This window comes from Maniola jurtina, chromosome 17 (assembly GCF_905333055.1).
Source record: "Maniola jurtina chromosome 17, ilManJurt1.1, whole genome shotgun sequence".
NCBI lineage: Eukaryota > Metazoa > Arthropoda > Insecta > Lepidoptera > Nymphalidae > Maniola > Maniola jurtina.
This window is the reverse complement of record NC_060045.1, coordinates 10533581-10555069: the sequence shown is the minus strand read 5'-3', so window position 1 is coordinate 10555069 and position 21489 is coordinate 10533581. Positions and strand designations below refer to the sequence as shown.

Sequence of the window (21489 nt, the reverse complement as noted above, 5' to 3'; positions counted from 1 at the left end):
CATAAAAATCGAATCGTAATGTGCATCCCTATGATTGTAACTTGTCACTGTCAGAATGATTGTCAGTCGTCAACGTCAACGTGTCAAGTGGTCTTGATCACTCGAGCCGGAATGTAGAATACCGATAATAATTGAAGAAATAATTTATTGTAAATGAAAGTTTTTAATAATTATTGCACCGAGAATTCTGTTGTATATTCAAAAGTGAGTCGAAAAAGATTATAAAGCAATATAGTCTCTCAAATTACGTTTTAAAATAGTGACGTCATTTAAAGTTTGTTATGACCGAAGAAAGTTTTGTTTGCAATAAATCAGAGGTGAAAGTTTGTTTAAAATGTTGCGTGCCAAATCGTGAAGAAATGTCCCCGACGCTCGACCAATCGACCATAATTATTAATGTGATTTAAATAGCTTTCGATCGAATTCCACAAAGTTTTAGGAAGGGTTACCTTCGTATCTCGTCTCGGAAGGCACGAGCAGGAGTTGTATTTCTGTGCTTAAGTTAAGCTCGTTGAAAATGGCTTTAAAAGTGGAACCGAAGAACGACCTGGATTTTATACTGAGGAATTTATTGGCTGGTGGTAAGTTTACATTTTTATAATCATACTGCTGACTTTTTCTTATTTACTAACTCTCTCTTACTCTTTGTTTCAAATTATTGTAATATTGAATGACCCTTTAACCCATTATTAATTGTCCTTCTGTTTATTTTTTTCATTATAAAGGTGACATTATATGCAGATCATACCGTGATTCAAATTTTACTCAAAACAAGGAAGAATTGTAGTAATAAATTTGTATTGAATTAGTTGCGAATGTTATGAATTTTTAAATGCACATTTTACAAGACTAAGTTTATGGAGATAATCTTACTGTTTAAGATTGATCAGCAAACAGAGCAGTTTATGGAATTGTAGAGTTCTCAGACCAGGGCTTGTTTGGAACCCTTGTAGCTTTAGTTTTTAAGTTTATGTATTACCAACCTTAAAGCCGAATAGCCGATATCTGCCATATTCGGCCATTCGGCTTTAAGGTTTTAAGGCCAAACCACTATCTGTTTCATCTCTTGAGTTTACACTGTATATGGTTTGAGTTTTAAGTGAATGTTTTTTTTCAACAGGAGTGGCAGGAATGTGTGCAAAAACAACTGTTGCACCATTGGATCGCATCAAAATCCTCCTCCAAGCACAGTCCTCGCACTACAAGCACCATGGTGTGTTTGGAGGTCTCATGGCTATAGTCAAGCAAGAGTCCCTCATAGCACTGTACAAAGGCAATGGCGCTCAGATGGTCAGGATATTCCCCTACGCTGCGACACAGTTTACCAGCTTTGAGATTTACAAAAGGGTATGATTATTATTTTTTCTCCTAAGTTTGGGCAGTATGGACACAGTATACAGTGAGACCGATACTGTACTATCCTTACTTTATGGTATAAGGTAGTCATTACCAGATAGCCTTTATCATTATACTTCCTGGTGAAATATTTTAGTAAACAAATAAGCAGGTGCATTGATTAGTTACTTGAAGAACCATATCAATGTGTTGCTGGCTTTTTATTATGAATTTGTTTAAGCACTCCTTAAATTATTTGAACCTAAGAGTAATATTATAAATGTGAGTGTTCTGTCTGAATCTGATTATCAGTTTGCCTATTACCTTTTCAAAGCACATCTGCTCAACTGATTTGAATAAAGCTTGTAGTATGTGACCCACAGTACTTGAAGCACATAAATACTGGAACATACACCTTTGAATAGGGACAGTATCATTAAAGCATTCACAGACAACTCTTTCAATTGGGGAAAAAATCAAAAAGTTCCCACAGGATTTGTAAAACCTAAATCCACGCGGACGAATTTGCGGGCGTCAGCTAGTAAAGCGGTATTTATAAGATTTTATTAGCGGCCGGTCGAGTCTGAATCCCAAACCTTGCTATAAAACTACAAACATTAAAAAGTAAAAAATAATTTTTGTTTAGCTACACATGTAATGTACCTAGGTATAAAGTCGAGCGAGCATAATAAAACAAAATAGAAATCCAAGTGTGAAGCTCATTTTTGAAGTCGGTTTTATTTTTGTTTTGAAATTTTTTTATTTCACAATTTTTAGTGGCCCCACTGTACTATAATATGCTATGCCCAGTTAAAACCCTACTGTTTACTAAGCTATTACACTGATCGCGAGCAAATTGCTCTTATCCTGGACTTCTGTTCTCCATCTCCGAAGATCTGATTCATCAGATCTTCACCAAATTTATATGGGACCACCTGCACAGTATACCCTTTCAAACAAATAAAAATTCCACATCGGTCCAGGGGTCTTTGAGTAATCGGGAACATACATTTAAAAAAAATATTCCGATGAATTGAGAACCTCCTCTTTTTCGAAGTCGGTTAAAAATAGTCTAGAAGTCATGTTGGATCAGCCATCCGATCGGTATAGTTATCGAATGGTATACTTATCGAATTGTTTGATGTGGATAGACTCAAGGCTGTAACGGTAGTGATAACGGCAAGGGTGACGAAACGTAACGTTGCAGTCACGGTGGTAGAACACCCCGTATTAAATTGCATATATTACATGCAACAATATGTGTATGAAATGATAAAATATATTGTAACTAGCTCATGCCCGTGACTTCGTCTGCGTGGACTACGCAAATTACAAACCTCTTTTTAACCCCCGACCCAAAACGAGGGGTGTTATAAGTTTGACGTGTGTATCTGTGTATCTGTCTGTGGCATCGCAGTTCCTAAACGAATGAACCGATTTTAATTTGGTTTTTTCGTTTGAAAGGTGGCTTGGTCGAGTGTCCTTAGCTATAATTGAAGAAAATCGGTTCAGCCGTTTAAAAGTTATCAGCTCTTTTCTAGTTTTCTTATAGAGGTTTTATTGTCGGGGGTTTTTTAAATTTTAAGTTATACCGGTTATACCCCGCTAGGGGGTGGATTTTGAAAAATTCTTAGCATATGTCTACGTCATAATATTCAACACTCATGAATATGATTAACGAAATTGACTAATGCTATCGTTTTATTGACCCCTTAGAGCAGAAAGACTGCAAACTTAAAAATATAGTAAACTAGAGGATGCCCGCGACTTCGTCCGCGTGGGTTTAGGTTTTTAAAGATCCCATGGGAACTGTTTGATTTTCCGGGATAAAAAGTTGTACAATATGTCAATTACAGGAATGCAAGCTACCTCGGAACCAAATTTCATACAAATCGCTTAAGCGGATGAGTTTTTGAGAATCCCGTGGAAACTATGATTTTCCGAATAAAAAGTAGCCTATGTCCGTCCCCGGGATATAAGCTAACCGTGTACCAAACGTCAGAATCAGTTAAACTTTTGGACTGTGAAAAGGTAGCAGACAGACAGACACACTTTCGCATAAATATAATATCAAGTATGGACTAGATGATGCCCGCGACTTCGTCCGCGTGGGTTTAGAGTTTTCGAAATCCCGTGGGAACTCTTTGATTTTCTTGGAGACAAAGTAGCCTATGTCTTAATTCAGGGTATAATCTATCTCCATTCCAAATTTCAGCCAAATCTGTCCAGTATTTTTAAAGAGTAACAAACATCACACACACGCATACATACAAACTTTCGCCTTTATATTAGTGTGATAACTTGTTTTCCGAATTCCACGAGACCACGAATGTGGTCAAATAACATGGTTTCGCGTAAGTGCTAGGCAGTAGAATTATGGGTCCAATTGGCATACTGACACCGTTTTAAGGTGCGGCCGGTATGTTAACCGGTGTATCTTTGGACCGCAACTACGGGCTGGCGACGCATTTCCATATGTGGAAAACTGTGATGTCTAATTAGGTACCTATAGACCGCGACAGGTTTAGATGGCAACCGGGCTGGGGACGCACAGAACACCCGCACAGCCTCCGCGCTAACCCGCTGCGGGTGACGTGCGGGTGTGCGGGGCGTCCCCCCGCCTCATATCATACTGTACTATAGTGTGTTTGCTACATGTTTTCTACTAAAATAAGTAGTTATTCTAAACTACAGAGGTAGTTTAGAATAACACTTATTTTAGTGGAAAACATGTTCACACGCCACCGAGTAGGTAACCTACCCGGCGGCGTGTGAAAAAGCATGGGCCTATTTTAGTGCTCTAAAACCATTTTTTTATGATTGCCATTGTATTATACCGGTTCGAAGCACATCGGTTGGTCTATAAAAGACATAGGTAGGTACAAACATTTTTTATGTCTTATAATATGTTAGGATTTAAAGAGCTCATTAGCGTCACAGAAAAAAATATAAGTACTTAAGAGGGGTCTCTCCGTCACTTATTTCATACAATCGTAGTTCCAATTTCATTTGAATATTAAGCAACTAAAGTCCATGAAATTTCGCAGACATATTCTAGAAACTAATATCTATGTCTGTGGTTTTCCAGATTTCTGTTAAAATATTCGGTTTCAAAGTTACGCGGTCTTAAAAATTTACATACAAATCTTTGAGCCCCTGTAATTTTATAACTACATATTTTTAGAAAAATCTAAAACACCACAGACACAGATATTAGTTTCTAGAATACGTCTGCAAAATTTCATGGACTTTGGTTGCTTAATATTCAAATGAAATTGGAACTACGATTGTATGAAGCGAGTGATGGAGAGAGTCCTGTTAAAGCTCGATCTACGGTAAATCATAAGATTTTCCAAAGAAAACTTAATAGTATCTGACAGGTAGTAAAACTATACTAGTTTATCCAATCGTAACATAGGACTCTTCGTCATAGAGCCCGCTTCATCGAAGCGAAACTCGTTGGTGGCTGGAAACTCAAATAGTGCTGGTTCCACATATGATGAAAACAACGTTATTTGTGCGTGTCACCTTTTCAAATTCAAATTCAAAATATTTTTATTCAATTAAACTTTTACAAGTGCTTTTGAATCGTCAAAATAATCTACCATTGGTTCGGAATGCCGTTCCTTCGGAATGCTTTCCTTCTAACTATCCTATTAATCCCAATACTTTTTAGGTACGGAACCTCAAAAGGAAAAACGGAACCCTTATACGATCACTTTGTTGTCTGTCTCTCTGTCTGTCTGTCCGTCGTGTCTGTCAAGAAAACCTATAGGGTACTTCCCGTTGACCTAGAATCATGTTTGGCAGGTAGGTAGGTCTTATAGCACAAGTAAAGGAATAAATCTGAAAACTGATTATTAAAAACAATTAAAATGTGTGTAAATTTTCAAAGTAAGATAACTATACCAAGTGGGGTGTCATATTATGAAAGAGCTTTACCTGTACATTCTAAAACAGATTTTTATTTATTTTTAAGCATTATAGTTTTTGATTTATCATGCAAAATGTCGGAAAAATACCCGAGTACGGAACCCATGGTGCGCGAGTCTGACTCGCTCTTGGCCGGTTTTTTATGAATTCTTTCATTTGCAAAAAAGGCTTGGCAAGCAATTTTTAAAACAATTGCAAACAATTCGATAGCATGAGTATAATCCATACTTCCATACTAATATTATAAATACGAAAGTGTGTCTGTCTGTCTGTCTGCTACGTTTTCACGGCCCAACCGCTGAACCGATTTTGATGGGTACAGACATGGGCTACATCCCGGGGAAGGACATAGGCTACTTTTTATCCCGGAAAATCAAAGAGTTCCTGCGGGATTTAAAAAACCGAAATCCAGGCGGGCGAAGCCACGGGCATCCTCTAGTATTATATATGTATGTATCTACAGCTGTGACGGATGGACATCAGGCGGACGAAGTTTTTTACCAGGTTTAATTTAACTAACTTTATACAAGATTTTGACTAAAAATTAAATCCTTTAAGCTGACTTATAGGATTGTTTAATAAATCACGCAAATCTTATCATTATTTTTATGTTTTAACGAGGTTTTTAATTTATAAAATACCGATTGTAGGTAGGTATATAATATGTATGTATGGGAGTCAGGGCTACAAATCTAAGTACCTACCTATAATTCTGCAGCTGTTTGGCATAAAAACTTATAATTATTAAGTACATAATACCTATTTATCCATACTAATATTATAAATGCGAAAGTGTGTCTGTCTGTCTGTGTGCCACGTTTTCGCGGGCCAACCGCTGAACCGATTTTAATGTTTGGTACAGAGTTGGGATACATCCCGGGGAAGGACATAGGCTACTTTTTATCCCGGAAAATCAAAGAGTTCCTACGGCATTTTAAAAAATCAAAATCCACGCGGGCGAAGCCGCGGGCATCCCCTAGTAATCCATAAATGCGAAAGTGTTATCATATTCTCTTAGCCGAAATTTGATAAAAATCCAAGAATGAGTTCCCACGGTATTTTAAAATAAACTAAATCCACGCGGATGAAGTCGCGGACATCATCTAGATAAATAATTCAAATTCAAATTCAAAATATTTTTATTCAATTAGACTTTTACAAGTTCTTTTGAATCGTCAAAAGCATCTACCACTTATGATAATAAAGTTTTTATTAAAGGCAAAAGAACCCAGTATAGGTACATACATAAGAAAATATACTATTGTAAAAAATATAATATAAATAATACAATGGGAATAAAAAATAAACATGTAACTAAGTATAACTTTCTAACTTGCAATTGGATATACCTAGCAATGTTATGCACATAACATCATAATATTACTATTAAATAAATCAAATAAATCAATATTATCGAAACGGTTTTACGGGTCGAGTAGGCAACTAAGTAAAGTATCTATACTAATAAATAAAATTGGAGTGTCTGTCTGTAATTTCGAAATAACTACCTCATATTAAGCTCATATGGTTATTTGAACGATACCATAACTGAATCACACGTTTTTAAAATTTTTGTCTGTCTGTCTGTCTGTCTGTCTGTCTGTCTGTCTGTTTGAAAAGGCTAATCTTTGGAACGGCTGAACCGATTTTGACGGGACTTTCACAGGCAAGTAGAAGATTGACCAGGGCGTAAAATAGGCTACTTTTTTAACCGACTTTTAAAAAGGGAGTTGTGTTTTTCTACCTATGTACACCGAAATCTCCGAGATTTCTGAACCGATTTGCGTCATTTCTTTTTTAATCGATAGAGGAACTTTGCGACATTGTTTCATAAAAAATTTGGAGTCCAACTCCTCAATCCTGATGCTGCAGGGGATCTGACCAATCCACGCGGGTGAAGCTGCGGGCATCAGCTAGTAACAAATATTTACGGAAGTAACAAATTTAAAAAAAAAAGATTCCGATGAATTGAGAACCTCCTTCTTTTTTGGAAGTCGGGACATAATATACATATAATATTTGCGTGCGAAACAGCAGGCAAAAGCCGTAACAGTAAATAGGTGGTCTACTTGTAAAATAAATAAACGATCACAGTCATGATCGGGTTGAATTTCGCAGTCAGAACCCCCATAAGTAATGATCTATCATATTCATAAGTGATTGATGATTGCAAATTGGTATAAATCACAAGCCACTTCAGAAATTGTCGCCGACGAGATCCTTTGCCATTTGTCGTTCGTTATGTGTGTTATATCACTGTGACTAAGTACTACTATAAGTTTGAAAGTGTGGTTGTCCTTCAATCACGCCGTGAGCAACAGATCGTGGTGACTTTATAGGAGGAGGATAGTTAACGTCGCGGACTCGTCGCGTCTCGCGACGATATCGTCGGGTCTCGCGGCGATACCGCCACGTTACGCCACAGTTGAGAGGCCCAACGAGGCGTTGCGGTCACGTCACGCGGCGATCCGTTGCGGTCTCGTGGCGTATCGTTGCGAGTCGCGACGACACACTAGTTGATGGAATTATCGTTGTACCGTGGAGATTATCCGACGATAGTAGGACGGACTCGTCGCGATAAGCATTCTATTCACGACATTGCGGCAAGGCCGATTTAGGGTGAAAAGGTGGGGAGGATCCTAGATTGTCTCCTAAACATGTCGTGTATAGGGTCATTCTAGGTCGGATCCTTCATCGGCTGGCAGGAGCAACTATATACTAGGTACATCTAATGTTATGCACTGAGCGGCAGACCCATTTGTAGGGACCACCCTAGATTGCTATGATCTGTGTTTCCTACCAATTACAATCCGGGTATCTTTAAAACAAGAGTGAATAGGCACCTTCTAGGTAAACGCGTCGCATCTTAGACCACATCATCACTTTCCATCAGGTGTGATTGTGGTCAAGCGTTTGCCTATAGTGAATAAAAAAAAAAAATAGCTGCCTCCTAAATCAGCCCTGCTGCATTGTCATGTTATGAACAGATAGCATTCTGTTCATGACAATTAAGGCTTTACTTTAGGTACCTACTCTCGCCCGTGGAAATGGCGCCTTAGGCTGTGCGTTAAGTTAATACATCTGCAGTCAGTCAGGAGCAGGACAAGTCTTTAATATGTACCTATAGATTACTAATTAGTATATAGAGTACCTACTACTAAGTACTAAGACACCATAAATAAAGGGTCTTGTATCTCCCACGAGGACTTACGTGACCGGAATATAGTTGGGTAGGTATTTAAAGTCTTGTCCATAGTTCTGTACGCGGCAAGCACTATGATCTATATTATATGTTACAAGATAAACCTCACTGAATAATGGTTCATTGAAATTCTATACTCATGTCTCGGAATATAAAAGAATCAATTGACAATACTCAGTCTTTGGAATCTAAAGATCTTGTCGGGGCGTCTGGGATTGTTATTAGATCAGACGAAACGTTTAAAAGCTCATTGCATAAGAAAAACACTTTTAAAATAGTTCAAGGCATGGAAGATAAATCGGGAACTTAAATAAGGCCTAGCTAGACTATCTTTTGTCCACAACTTCGCTTGTATTTTGATATTTTAGATTTTTTAAAACTCCTCGGAAATTGTTTCCTTGGGTAAAAATGTAATCTAAGTCGTCTCATACGTATGTCTCAAGTATGCAAGCTAACTCTGCCACATCAAGATCGGTTCAGCTCATAAATAAAAGAAAGAATCCTTTTATCTATGGTTCAGCTGTTGAACCTATTCTCCTTCTAGCCTTCTATTCTCAAACGTGAATAAAGACTGCCAATCCGCGCTTAGCCACCGTGGTGGACTATGGCCGAACCCCTGGCCGAACCGTTCTCATTCGGAAAGGAGACCCGTGCTCAGTATTGAGCCGGCGCGGGTGATAGCATAACGATAATGATGTATACATACTTAACGTTATGGATGTAATACTTTAATGCTTAAACTATCGTGAGTGATTTCTATTATAATAAGTATCGGTACGGCTATAATCACGTATTTATTTTACTCTTTTCAACACATCCGGCGTTAAGATACTAGACATTTATTAAGATACTAATTTTACCCATTAGGTACTTCAGATCGAAAATATCCAAGCGATTTCGCTCTTGATTTGTGCTAATATTATGCGCACGCGCTTACAAATAATGAGGAATAAATCACTAACCAAACTCCATTGTTTGTTAATTGAATAATCATGAGGCAGACTGCATCACACTTTGAGCCTTTTAATATCGTGTATGGTTAATTTTCGTTCTGAGGACACAGCTAATTTTGTACCTGTAGTTCCGCAGATCACCCCTTACATACAAACTCACAAACTTACGAATATGTGTCCCGTAAACAAAAGAAGTATAGTGTGCACTTTTGTAAGTCGGATCGGCAAAAGCGTTTATCCAGAAAATCGTCTCGAGGTCTTCCACGCGGACCCTTTCGGGTCCCGGGGTGACTGCTCAGGCCAATGGCCCTTTTCAGTGGTGGCTACGCCGCCTGCGACTGCTGGCGGGGCACGGGGTTGGACCACTGGTCTGGGAGTCAAGTCCGGATGTCATGTCCGGTGATAGCCGCACGGCAGTGCGATCAAGCCCGCGGATGGCTCGCGAGCGATCGGCTACTGAATCCAGAAAAGCGCAGCCTAATGCCGACTAATACCGAATGTACACCAATGAAATTCAGACCTTATTGCTTGATGTTAAGATATTAAACACAAGAACAACTGACTCGTGCTATCTCGCTCATAAATTATGCGTACTCAGCTACATAAAGTGTGCGTACTAAAACATGGCGCGTCGGCGACAACCAATGGCGGGCGGATGTGCGCTATGATTGGCTGAGATTTATTCACGCCATTCAATAGAACTTCCTATAAATTGTAACCTATCTGAGATCTGTATATATTTTTACCCGACTGTTATGATTTTAGCAGTCTATGTATGTATGTATATTTGTATCCAAATTCTGTGTGTTCCACCGTAGTGCCTAAACTACAGGGTCGATTTTGATGATTGAGGTGTCAATTGATTCGTTGTAAAGGTCCGGGTGGCATAGGCTATATTTTATACGAAAAAGATTGACGTAACGGATGTTATATCAAAAAAAGTGGAGGTCTGCAAAAATTTTTTTTGCTATTGTAACTATCGAGTGGGATGTCAAATGAAATAGGAGAAAATTCCGAGCTCATGAATATAAATGTACAACAACATTAAAATATACCAAGCGACAGAAAAACAATTTTACTCTAATATTTCAGCGTTCATTAAGACGATCACAGTTGGGTTTTAATTTTTAACTTTATCTTGTTTCTGTTTCAGTACCTGAGTGGGTTAAGTATACCCCTAGTGCAGCACGGCGATAAGTTCTTGGCGGGAGCTGGCGCGGGCCTCACCGCGGTCACTCTGACCTATCCGCTCGACACCATCCGCGCGAGGCTGGCCTTCCAGGTGACGGGCGAGCATCGATATACCGGCATCGCGCACGCTGCTACCACGATATTCAAGACTGTGAGTAAATACTACTATGATCGCTACCCTATCACACCGCTGGATAGGTTGGCACACCCCTGTAGCTCCTCAAACATCTGCGGTTCCTGTAAAAACCGATACCCTCGTACGGGAGCGCTGTCTGTGTGCTCGAAGGAAGCCGTCTTATTGCTCGGTTGCGCCAGCTGGCCTAAGGCTGTATCTTGAAACTTTTGTATATAGTGCAAATTTCAGAAAACTCCGTTAGTGTGGTTCAGATTTGCGTGTTCTTGTAAGTTACAGTTGTTAAGTACTGGTGCTGCCATCTAGTGCGAGTGAGTGGCGTCCGGCTTGGGTTCGTGTATTAAATGGTTGTTGATTGATTTCTTGGTAATGAGTGAGAAGCGCCCTCTTTTTGCAACTGTGGTTTAGGGCTTCATATTATCTGCGCGGACAAGACGCCCTAAAAAAATGCCGCGCTCTTTTTCAGGTTGCGACCTCCCACTATTGTAGAAGTTTAATGTCCCATGGGAAGTCATAAATTTTCCGGGATGAAAAGTAACCTATGTGTTAATCCAGGGTATAATCTATCTCTATTCCAAATTTCACTTAAATCCGTCCAGTAGGTTTTGCGTGAAAGAGTAACAAACATCCATACATACAAACTTTCGCGTTTATAATATTAGTAGGATGACGTAAAAAATAGCTATTTTGTTCAATCCTGGTTCTTGTTCCCAGGAAGGCGGTATCCGGGCGCTGTATCGCGGCTTCGTGCCGACGATGGTGGGCATGGTGCCGTACGCGGGCTTCAGCTTCTACTGCTTCGAGTCGCTCAAGTTCCTGTGCATGAAGTACCTCCCCACTGCGCTGTGCCGGAAGTGCGAGAGGAATACTGGTGAGTGCTCTCCACCGGTGGACGTCCACTGGTAGCTAACTTGTCTGTCTTGTGTAGCGGCTCCGTGCGGCTTGTTTGATGTTGTATAATATCTACCTAATGGGAGGAGGCGGTCTGACGACTGTGTGGCAGTCCCTATCTAGCTCCTTGAGAAGGCTCCTTTGGAGGGGGGCGGCGTCCGGCCAACGACAATGCGTTTCTTTATGCGTAGCCGCCATCTAGCCAGAAATCTCCCAGGAATGAACCACTCTAAAGCGCCAGTCAAAGCCTTCAACAAGAAGGCTGCTTCGGAAGCACTAGCACTAAGTAGGAAAAATTTATGCATTCTAGTGTAGACACTTACGGCGCATAGTTGGCTGAACAGACATATGTTCAACCTCAAACTCCAAGACACGGATGTGTGTAGGCTCTGTAAAGAGGATGCGGAAACGCCCCTACACATAATCTGTCAATGTCAGGCACTAATTCATAAACATAGTCTTCACCTAGGAAAACACATACCTACTGCACCCGGAGGAAGCGAAAAACATCTTAGCCATAAGTTGCTGATGTATCTGGCGGCAATTAGTATTGGACGAGAACTGTAAAACGGTGACGATCACAAAGTGATACAGGGTCTGTACTCTGTAGTGATCTGCATAGCCGCCAAACCAACAAGAAGAAGATGTCTGTAGTCTCCATTGAGATTGGATGCAGTGGCCAACATTTGGTCAGGACAACATTATCACTTGCTCGTATTTTATCATATTATGTCGTCAATTCCAGGTGGTCTCGTACTGACAGTGCCGGGCAAGCTGGTCTGCGGCGGCCTGGCGGGCGCGGTCGCGCAGTCCGTGTCGTACCCTCTAGACGTGACGCGGCGCCGCATGCAGCTCGCCTGTATGAATCCGGAAACTGCCAAGTTCGGGTGAGCTCTTGAATACAATATACAGGGTGTAACCAGGACGCTAGCAAAAACGACGATAGGTGATAGTACTGATGATTACTGATAAGATACCATAAGAAAACTACGAAAAAATATATAAAAAGGTCCTGTATTTTTAAAACTTCACAATATATTGCAAATAAAACATCTGACTGATGCTAGAAGTCAACGAACTTTCCGTGAATAGGCTACTCGAAGTCAATGCTGCGTCGTAGGTGGGGCATTGACCCGAATTTTGCACGCTATACAATGCGGGTTTGAAAAATAGTAAATCACTAAAACTACAAGAGGCAAATGGATATTGACATTGGATTGTATTAAGGAAGTATAACGCTAAGTTTTTGCTAGCGTTCCGGTTACACTCTGTATATACCTGAATAGCTTACTCTTAATACCTACTTGAAGCAAAACCTACTTATCGCTCTCCCATTTCGACTATCGAGAGCAAATGATCGGACCGGACTCGGCTCCGATCTCTCGCTCTAATATGTTCGTCGAAGTGGGATAGCGATAAATAGGCATTTCTTCAAGTCGATATTGGAAGTGAACTCTCCATTACTTCTATTTCTTGGGTGAGCCCTTACATATACCTATACACTTCCTAAGATTATATCAAATTAAAGACCTGCACAGAGCGCAACGATAAAGCATGACAAAAAGTCACACTGAATGCGTGTACGATTTTTGTAATGTTAGGAACCGAATGCCTGAAGTTCTTTGCACACAACAGCCGTGTTAACATGAGCTGAAACGTACGGTCGGCCTCTCAGAATTCGAGTCACAATCGCATGAAAAACCTGTCGCACTTATGACCTTTTTCTATAAACATCGCATACACACCTAAGGAATGTGCGTAACCGTGCCACGCGAATATGATCATCAAGGTGCTAAACGAGGATGCCCGCGACTTCGTCCGCGTGGATTTAGGTTTTTGAAGATCCCGTAGGACAGTTTGATTTTCCGGGATAAAAAGTTGCCTATGTCAATTACAGAGACGCAAGCTACCTCGGTACCAAACATACAAATCGGTTAAGCGGATGGGTCTTTAGGATTCCCGTGGGAACGCTTTGATTTTCCGGGATGAAAAGTAGCCTATGTCCGTCCCCGGGATATAAGCTGACCCTGTACCAAATTTCGTCAGAAACTGTTGGACCGTGAAAAGGTAGCAGACGACAGACACACTTTCGCATTTATAATATTAGTATGGATTGATTACAGTGAAATTTTTAATATTTTATTAAAAGAAGTGTAACAACGCGTGTCAAATTACACACTTTAGTGATGAAAATTCCAAAAAAGAAATGCAATATTTATAAAAAATGTGTACAGCACCAATTTTAACAGAAGGTTCGAACGGTTCTATGCCAGATAGCACTATTCCCCGCTTTTAGTGTATATGGCACATCTCTGGTCACTAACATCTTCTTAAGCACTTGAATATTTTCTCATTATTTAATTTTATTCACATACATTATACTATTATGTAATAATATCTGTTTCTATTACATATTTCTTGCATTGGTGTTGGCAACACTAACAGAAGGTTGGTATTATTTTTGGTTTATTTTTTTTCGTTTTCTTTCTTTATTTACTTTTATTTTTAGTTTTTACATGAAACTTTAAAGTGTTGTATATATGATTTATCTGTACCAAATTATCTTTATAAATAACTAGCTATTGCCAGCGACTTCCTCCGCGTGGACTAAACAAATTTCAAACCCTCGTTTTTACCCCATTTGGGGATTGAATTTTCAAAAATCCTTTCTTTTCTCACGATCGAGCCTATGTTTTCCGTACTAACTTGGTTCCGTGAATACCGTACTCTATCCACGGAAGTAAGTTAGTAATTATTTAGTCATTCACCATTTCAACATTTTAAAAAGTCAGTGGGTGTTAACCATTGATAACGCCCACTGACTCTTTTGTCTTTGTCATTTGTATGGGATTACATAACAAAGAAAGCCGTATATTAACTTCTCTTCGTGGATAGAGTATAGCTGCTGTAACTCTAGCTGTTCTCTCAAGGGAACAATTTTGTGACGTAATTTTTCTCCACCAGCACGGGCATGGTGAAAACGCTCACCCTCATATACCGCGAGAACGGCATAGTGAAGGGCCTGTACCGAGGCATGACCGTCAACTACATCCGCGCCATTCCCATGGTGGCCACCTCCTTCTCCACGTACGAGCTGATGAAGCAGCTGCTCAACCTCGACACAGGGATGAAGATATCATAACGGGGTGCTAACATGAACGTTTTGTAATAGGGTGCAAATATAAGTTTTGTAACGGGGTGCAAATATGGAAATTTTGTGATGGGGTGTAAATATGGAAGATTTATAATGGGATGCAATTTTAGTAATAAATTGCAAATATAAAATATTTATTATTATACGGCGCAAATGAATTCTTATAAACAAGTCTATAAGGCACAAAAACACAATCACAAACTGCAATGACTCAGCATAGTTAAGGGCCTTAAACCCAGGCAAAATATTGAACTACTATTTATTAATTAAGTGGCAAAAAGTATCTATATGTCACAAAAAAAATTATAATCTTTTAAATACTTATTAAAAATTAAATTTATTAAAGGGGCGCAAATAAAAGCTTACAAACACGGAAATTTAATAATGGAGCGTAAATATGGAAGTTATTGTAATATCGTGCAAATATGGATATTTTGTAATGGAGTGCAAAGAATGTGCAAATATGAAATTATATAATGGGAAACATCGTCAATGGGGTGCAAATAAGGCGTTTCGTAAAATCAGTATTTTTTTTGTAATTAGTAAAGATTTTAAAGTATAAGTATTTGATGTATTCTAAATTTGACCCATGTCATAAATGCATAGTAACAGATTCACATTATTCAAGCCCAGCACTAAATTGCTATTTGCTAGAACTATGTGAACAGAATTTAAATTCTAGTACTTTTTTTGGAATCCAGAGACGGCTCCAGTCCTTTCATACTGCTTTATTTTACGTTTAATGATATTTTTGTATTAAAAATAACAAAATGCACCTTTTCAGTATTATGAATTTATGACTATCCTAAAGGATGACATTCTGCTCAATGTCTTGTATGTTATGTATATTTTGCAATACTGTAGGTATTCTAGTTATTTACGTATTTTTGAAAAATTATCGGCCAGTAATTGAGACATACTGTCTCATGCTTCATATGTATTTTGATGTTTCTAGTCTAAATTAGACTAGTACCTAGTGCATTCCATTTTCTTTTGACATCACAAACTATATGTACTTAGGTAAAAGCAAGCACAAGGTCTATGTTTAATCAAGGGTTCGTTTATTCTCTAGTGAAATTATTTTCGTCAAAGAAAAACACCCAGGTATTTAAAAGTTAAAATTATTTTTAAGGGTTTCCACTGGAATTTTGTATTTGGTAAAAGTGTATTTAAATGAGTATACTTTAGTTTTGCTTAGATTTGCTATAGAGGTAAATAAATTGCATAAACCTTTATTGAAACGCGTAAAAAATACCTTGAAACGCGTAAAGCGACGCGATTCTCTCGCCGCTTTAGACATTCTGGAGTTAGGTTTTTCATTTGTATCATGATGATTTCAGCGAAATCCTACTTGTTTACCTTAAAGGTGCACGAAACGGGTCAGCCCGCGAGAGTATCGACTTATTTATGAGTAACTCACGTCAAACTCATTATTTTGACTAATTTCTTAAACTGAACACTTGCAAGTAAAGATTTTTATATAACCCTGTGCAGATGATACTGGCATTGGCGCTATTAGAATGCCATAAGCCTACTTTGTCGTATTAGTTTACAAAGCTAAAAACCAAGATAAATTTCAACTTCGCGGGCAGACCCGTCTCGTGCACTTGAAAGGAAAGGAAATAAAACTGAAGTATACCTATGTTTCATATTCTTTAGTGAAATTGTTCGTGAGGCTTAAAAAGAATGAATAATTTATGTTAGTGTAATATAAATGTTCTTATTTTAAGAAAATATAATGCGGGATGTATGTAACTAGATAAGAACAAAATGAATTGCACACAATATACACTGTATAGTTTAATAAATAGTTACGAAAATAATAATTTAATTGGTGACAAGTTTTATTTATTTTTACTATGAAATAAACTGTTCTTTATTTTTCAATAGCTTAGTTTTATTTGACCATCCTCATATTTAAGTAAAATTTCAAAGTAGTGAAGGCAATCTACCAGAAGCGAAGCAAAGCGTCAATTCTAAAATTGAACTTTGTCTACAATGTAATGTATAGTTCGCGACAGGTCGAGATGGCAATCAGGGTATGATGGCACCATGATCCAAACTTGATAGTAGCTGATCGTTCCTGCCAGTGTTCAGGACAATACGCAGAGAAACTTTCAGCTTTTATAAAATAACGAATGTCTCTGAAGGTCTCTCACACCCTTATTCACAAACGTTACTATGAGGTCTCATAGTGCGCTCGAACGCACAGTGTAGGTTCCACCAATCAGATTACTGTATCACGTCAGTTTACAATGATCTGATTGGTGGAACCGACACTATGCGTTCGAGCGCACTGTGAGACCTCATAGTAACGTTTGTGAATACGGCCGTTAGTCTTATCAATTAACAGGGCTCTCTCCGTCACTCGTTTCATACAATCGTCGTTCCAATTTCATTTGAATATTAAGCAACCAAAGTGCATGAAATTTTGCAGACATATTCTAGAAACTAATATCTGTGTCTGTGGTGTTTTAGATTTTTCTAAAAATATGTAGTTTTAAAGTTACAGGGGCTTATAGATTTGTATGAAAATTTTTAAGACCGCGTAACTTTGCAACCGAATATTTTAACAGAAATCTGGAAAACCATAGACATAGATAGTGTTGAGTAGGACTTACAAGAGGCACTACATTTGTCCCGTACAAGACGTCAAAATGTAAGAGCGGCTCAACATATCAAAATGTACTACTTCACATTTTATGTCGCGTTCGTGCGTACGAGTTTGAGTGTACTAGAGTGAGAGAGAATGCGTCGCGCGCCGTCGTGTCTCGCCGCCGCGTAGCGCGTGTTGTCTCGCTTCGTCGCGCGTCGCGTTACCTCTTTGCCTCTCGGTCGCGTTTGCTTCTTTTGAAAGGTACAATATGCGCCAGTACGCGATGACATAATCACTCGTAACCTCAAATGAACCGCTATGCTTCAAGACGGCTCGCCTCTTTTGAAGTGGTACATTGTACTGGCTTAGTACAAAAAAGAGGCTACTCTTACAAACTCTTTTTCAAGTCATGTCCTACCCAACACTAGACATAGATATTAGTTTCTAGAATATGTCTGCAAAATTTCATGGACTTTGGTTGCTTACTATTCAAATGAAATTGGAACTACGATTGTATGAAACGAGTGACGGAGAGAGCCCTCTTAAGGGATTTTTCAGAATTACAGTCAATAAAACTTCAGTTTTTATAATTAATTTTATTTATTATCTATTTCCTATCAACGAGCATAGTACAGAGTTGAAGAATAAAATGATTAATTTTTACATAAAATTCTAACCGAAAATTAATAGTAAAATTGAAAGAAAACCATGTGAAAATATATAACAAGGTATAAAATTAAAAAGTTAACGATTTAATCTTAGATCTCAATTTTATTGTATCATAATGTAGGTACCCAGTTAGCTGATTCTTTTTTAAATTGATTTGTTCAAACAATTAGTTTCGTAGGTACCTATCAAATTAATTTGTTTTTTTCACTTTTTTCTTTCATTTTCGCGTTTTTAATTATAATTGGGATATTAGTTCTCTCATTATAATATTGCATAACATTATCGACTTCGGCTTTGGATATAACTAATTGTATACCTAATTATATTAATGCGCAATTATAATAATCCAGCAATGCGCGGGACTTCAATTACTTTTATACATGGCATAATATTGTGTATAAAATCTTTGAAAAGAGCAACCGCCGAGTTTTTTGCTGGTTCTTCTCGGTAGGAAAGGCATTCCGAACCAGTGGTAGATGCTTTTGACGAATCAAAAGTACCTACTTGTAAGTCTAATTGAATAAAAATATTTTGAATTTGAATTTAATGTATATCAATAATATTTGACGCAATATTACAATACAGTAAATACAATTTGCAATACATATCAACACTCGCACAACACTCGTTCAATATAAAAGTTATTCTTTCGCCGGAACTACTTTCTTGAATGTTTGCATTAGGCTGCATTCAGATTGCGAATTGCCAGGAAAGCCTTATTTATAATCGAGCTTCATTTGGGTGAAATTACAATGCACGGTCAAAGCTTTGACTAAAATACAATGACTGGAATAAAAATCATGCCGTCCTTACTTTATACAAAACGAATTATTGTGCCACAGGTGAATTTTAAAATTGGGTTGCAATGGTTTTTATTCACTCAAAAGAAGCTCGCGTTCATTCATATATGTATATTTTTTTTGTATTTTTTATGAGTTTATTTTTTATCTATAACTTACATATATAGTTATTATAATACTTAACGAAACGTGTGGCTTCCGATCTCGTTGGTGGGAAAGTCTTTGTATCTAAATTCAACACGTTTTCTACTTAAAAACCTCAGTTCGGAAATGCAACTCAGTAGGCTTTCACAGTATCGCCCAAATTCTATGTCTCAAGGCACATCGCGGCAGAGTCAACGCGAAGCGACGCTAATCTTTTCTATTTCTATTCTAAAATGTTACAAAGTAAATTGAATTTTATCTACATTGCGTAATGGACTTTGTGTGAAGCAAAATTTTGAATTATTTTGATGAATTTATTCCTCACTAGCATGTAAAGTAGACATAAAGTTCAGTTGAATTTGCAAACATTTAAAGCACACGCGTCGCGTTGCTTCAACTCTCGCGCAATATGCCTTGAGCCTAAACAATTAACTAAATGGAATTATTTTTCGACTGTAACTATTTTTTCATTAATAAAAACTAAAAATACGTCTAATTTTAATGACGACAATGAATGTAATGTAGAATATCTTGTTTGCAGTTAGCCACAAAAAACTACGTTTGGTAGGGTACAGTTGACTAAAGGTAATCGCACACAGCCGCACGCTATGCACCTAAATGAAAATGACGCCAGCTGCAAGTGTCGGACGCGCCGAACCAATGTGGAAATACCTACAGAGATTAATCTGTGTGACTTGATAGAGTGCATACATTCAACATACAAAACTCACACTTCGACGATTAACTAAACAAATGGGCTAAAATGATAAATGATTATTCTTCTTATCTTGCTCTATGGATTTTAATAGGGAAAAATATTTTTTTCATTGCATAAAAAATTCTTTTCGTATGAGATGATACACTTTTTTCGTATTAAAAATATATATTATTTGAATTATCTATTTTTCATATTAAATAAAATATATTATTTTAATTATTTCACGTAAGTTTTGACGCATAGACCTCAAATTGATACTATAATTTATGATAAGTACTTATTAAAAAAAATATAACAAAAATTTCCATGATGAAAATAATTAAACGAACACGAATTTAGCTTTCTCAGCCTAAATACAATAATATGATGGATTGCAACTTCATAGATAGCACAATAATTAATGTATTGAATGAAAAAATTGTGCTGTGCAAGAGCAGTGGGGCTGTGGCGCAGGTTGATCAGTGCCAATAACTAAAGTGAAAATTTTAATTAAAAAAAAAACTAATAATGCTCCACGCTTGGGACACTTTATTCCATGTTTCAGGTACCTACTGTGGCACAAGAGCAGGAGAATTTTGAATATCAAATAAATTTCGAAATGTAAAAATATCTACCTAACGTTTTATGGCAGAATGGTTGCTATGTTCATTCTGAACGCTTAAAAAACCTTCTATATGTGACTATATCGACTTTGTTTGACGACTCAGTTTTATCGAAACTTGCAAACAAGTACGCAAATATTCGCCATTTTGCAGCACTGAACTAAAATATCAAGCTATCCCCTGCAGCAGAGAACGGTTCGAAAAGGATAGCATTAGATTTTAGTCAAATTTATTATTAACTAGTATTACGTTTCCATGAGTAGCTTTTGATTTGTAGTTTAAGCTGATCGCTCGTTCAAGGTGAGATGGAAACCAAAGAGAATAAATTATTCGCCATTCTGTCATAAAACTAAATGCTATTGTTCTACACACAAACTACACGACGAATCCACGCCAATAAACTAATCTACAATGATAGCGCTAATAATGCCCTCTCACTCGCACACTACATGTGTAGTTATAACGTGCGAGTGAAAGGGCATGAAGAGAGATTGCATAAAGATGTGTATGGTTTATTAGCGCGAGTTGTACGTAGATCCGTCATTTTGTACATTGTGCTACTTTCGCTCCTGTCTAAGAACGTAAAATATGATAAAATCTTTTTTTAAATGAAATAACAGGTAAGGGACACTGCGCAGTTTTATTTTTACGAGATAGAAAATGCTGTCATTTTTAAATGAATTTTTACTTTAACTTAGCTACGGATTTAAAATCTAAAGGCTAAATTCCGGTTTCTTAAAGTTATCGAATTTCATGTGATATTCAGAAACTGAGGTAAGACTAATGATAGACTTGTATTTGACTAAAATCTCATCTGCAAGTGTAGATAGACAACAAATAATAAGCATTGTTTATCCGTGGTACCTCCCGTAGTCCCAGAATGCACTTGCCTATTCAATCTAAATCAAAAATATTATACTATCGATTCTTTGAAAAATTTCTGCATTTTCAATCCTGTTAAAAATTACTTACGCATTGCTCTTACATGTCAAAAGATATTCGAATAAAAGGGGCCTTTATCGATTTTGATTTATAGACAAAAATATTGAGGTAATTTTCCTTTTCAATAGAAAATCAGTCAGGCTGAAAAGAATTTTCACAATTTTGTTTTTGAAAACTTGTTAACAAGCAAATGTCTCAAATTTAGGGCTTCCGTTACGCCGATGTC

At 37.7% G+C, this 21489-nt stretch overlaps 1 protein-coding gene across 2 annotated transcripts; it reads left to right on the top strand.

The window, feature by feature from the left end:
- Positions 1-51: 51 nt before the first annotated feature.
- Positions 52-21152, top strand: LOC123873528 (graves disease carrier protein-like). Of its 2 annotated transcripts, XM_045918388.1 has the most exons (8): positions 52-581; positions 1121-1347; positions 10577-10765; positions 11462-11618; positions 12384-12525; positions 13888-13890; positions 14603-16057; positions 18752-21152. In XM_045918388.1, the coding sequence occupies exons 1-7, from the start codon at positions 518-520 to the stop codon at positions 14778-14780; spliced, it is 960 nt and encodes a 319-aa protein (XP_045774344.1). In that variant the 5' UTR covers positions 52-517; the 3' UTR covers positions 14781-16057; positions 18752-21152. The 2 variants fall into 2 exon arrangements, with proteins under 2 accessions (XP_045774344.1, XP_045774345.1); XM_045918389.1 differs by lacking the exon at positions 13888-13890 and having other exon boundaries at positions 53-581.
- The last annotated feature ends 337 nt before the right edge of the window (positions 21153-21489 follow it).